The sequence below is a fragment of the Chenopodium quinoa genome, unplaced genomic scaffold (assembly GCF_001683475.1).
Source record: "Chenopodium quinoa cultivar QQ74 unplaced genomic scaffold, ASM168347v1, whole genome shotgun sequence".
NCBI lineage: Eukaryota > Viridiplantae > Streptophyta > Magnoliopsida > Caryophyllales > Amaranthaceae > Chenopodium > Chenopodium quinoa.
The window spans coordinates 1,211,787-1,214,107 of record NW_018743448.1 but is presented as its reverse complement, the minus strand read 5'-3'; the positions used below and the strand labels follow the sequence as shown (position 1 = coordinate 1,214,107).

Here is a 2,321-nt window from a genome sequence, read left to right as displayed (position 1 = left end):
GAATTGACATAACAAACAACAACTAAGGTAATCATTCTTGTTGATTCTCTTTCCTTTTCTTAATTACCCCAAACCAAACGGCCCCTAAATACTTTCTGCATATATTAATTCCTAAGTTATTTGTGACTAGTAATTGATTGTTCCATGCTATTCTTTCCACTATCTAACGTGGCTATATATTTATGCTCTTTCCCAATTGTAGAAGTTTTGGTCATTTTTGGGCAAAGTTGGTACTGAAATATGTTCATTAAGGTCTAACAAATTCCAGGCTGATAAGATAATATAATTTCAGGTCTAATAAGAAATGAAAAGATAGTTTTAAAGGTCAAATAAGGGCTTATAAGTCTAGATGAGAAAAGATTAATGCCATTCCAGTAAAGAGAGTGTTACCTAATAGCTCAAGGAATACATTGTTTATTATATTTTTGAGATGCATCACTACAGTGACATTTCGTTGTATAAACTCCTGAAAGCTACTTGCAATAAAACATTCCAAAATAATGATATAAACTTTATGTTAGATGGACTGCTAGAGGAATTTGCGGAGTAGATAAATTGTTGGTTCAAGTTGGATATGAAATCTATCTGTAAATTTGTTAAACGAGTATGAATATTTTTTTTTTTTTTTTTTTTGTTTTTTTGACTGGAAAACCAGTATGAATATTGTTGTGACTTAGAAGGTGCTTTATGTAGTAGTTTTTTAAGATAATGGGTTTTTGCAATTTTGCATCATTGAGACTCTTCTGTGCTAAGATTTTATAATAAAGTGCACCTGGAATATTTTGGACCTTAATAAAATGGCTTCTGCATGAACTATGCTTTAGATGGCCTGTCTAATTCGTCTTCTGTCTAATTATGTTGCTTCTACACTTCAGCTAACAATTGTACTGTTTGATAACTTTTGCAAGGGAAAGAATGAGGAAGAGAAGTTTAATACTGGTCCATTATCTGTACTTATGACGAGTATCAAGAATAACACGCGGGTACTAGATAACTACTTTATTCACATTTTCTCTGTTAAGTTGAATTTGTCATTATTTACGATACTCACGGTATATTGATATACACTTCCTTCCCTAATTGCTTTCTTATTTTAAAGTACTACCTTGTGATAGGAGCATGGTTTATACAGTCTTTTTATATTACAATGTGCTTTGTTGGTTATTAAATCTTCTGATTTACTTCTTCAGGTCCTTATCAATTGCCGAAACATCAAAAAATTGTTTGGACATGTGAGAGCTTTTGATCGTCACTGCAATATGGTTCTTGAAAATGTCAATGAGATGTGGACTGAGGTTTGTCTCAACTATCAACACTACACCCCCCTTCCCCCTTCTCTGGTTCGCCCCATGATTAAAAATTACTTGGTATTAGATCCTGAGAACGGAATCTGCAAATGTTATCTCCCTACATCATATAATTTATTTATTGAAGGTGGAGGGAGCATAGCTATCTATTCTTGTGGATTTTCACGTGCTATGATATTAATGTAATTTCTTGTTGGCATGTTGCAGACCCCGAAGACTGGGAAAGGGAAGAAAAAGGCACAGCCAGTAAACAAGGACAGGGTCATTAGCAAGATGTTTCTTCGAGGAGACTCAGTTATCATTGTCTTAAGGAACCCAAAGTAATTTCGCAGTCACCCGACTTGCGTGAGCTGCTGATTCTGCAGATGGCCCTTTTTATACTGATGTAATCCGAGAATAGTATTACCTTAGTGGAAGTGTGGAACTTGTGTTGGACAGAATATGCTCTGAATAGCTGTAGCCATTCTTGTGAGATTGGTCACTGGGATGATGGTGTCAACTGTGCCGGGATTACATTGAAGTATGGCCAAGTAGTATGTCTGAGGTTCTTTAGTTAGACTCAAGGCTAAAATCTGATCGTCTCCCGAATCATCTATGTTGCTAACTTTGGTCACATACTTATTGTGTCCCTTTATTTTTATTTTGATCATGCAGTATCAGATTCATAGTCAACTGTTAATATGAAAAGTAGAAGTTATGTCTAATATATCCAAGTATATTCTGCTGATTGTTGTCAACATATTACAAGAGTGTTATTTTTTGCCAACAACAAAAATGTTTCAAGTTTTCCATGTCCTAGAATTTTCTAGTTTTCTATGTCAACTTTAGTTTTTTTTTCTTGAACGAATTTCAACTTTAGTTTAGTGACGTTTTCTATGTCAGCAGGTAAGTTCTTTCACCCCCATTTGCGGGCCCCTTTCCCACGAGTCATCTCTCTCTAACTGTACACTTAATAGTGAAGTAGGTAATTTTGCATATTTGCTCATTACTTAGCGCTCCAAATGAGCAGCTCCT

The 2,321-nt window shown here is 34.9% G+C and overlaps 1 protein-coding gene across 1 annotated transcript; it reads left to right on the top strand.

Moving 5' to 3' along the window:
• The first annotated feature begins 311 nt into the window (after positions 1 to 311).
• On the top strand, positions 312 to 2,011 carry LOC110739255 (small nuclear ribonucleoprotein Sm D2-like). Its single transcript, XM_021919718.1, has 3 exons — positions 312 to 983; positions 1,191 to 1,295; positions 1,515 to 2,011. The coding sequence occupies exons 1-3, from the start codon at positions 825 to 827 to the stop codon at positions 1,629 to 1,631; spliced, it is 381 nt and encodes a 126-aa protein (XP_021775410.1). The 5' UTR covers positions 312 to 824; the 3' UTR covers positions 1,632 to 2,011.
• Positions 2,012 to 2,321: the final 310 nt, after the last annotated feature.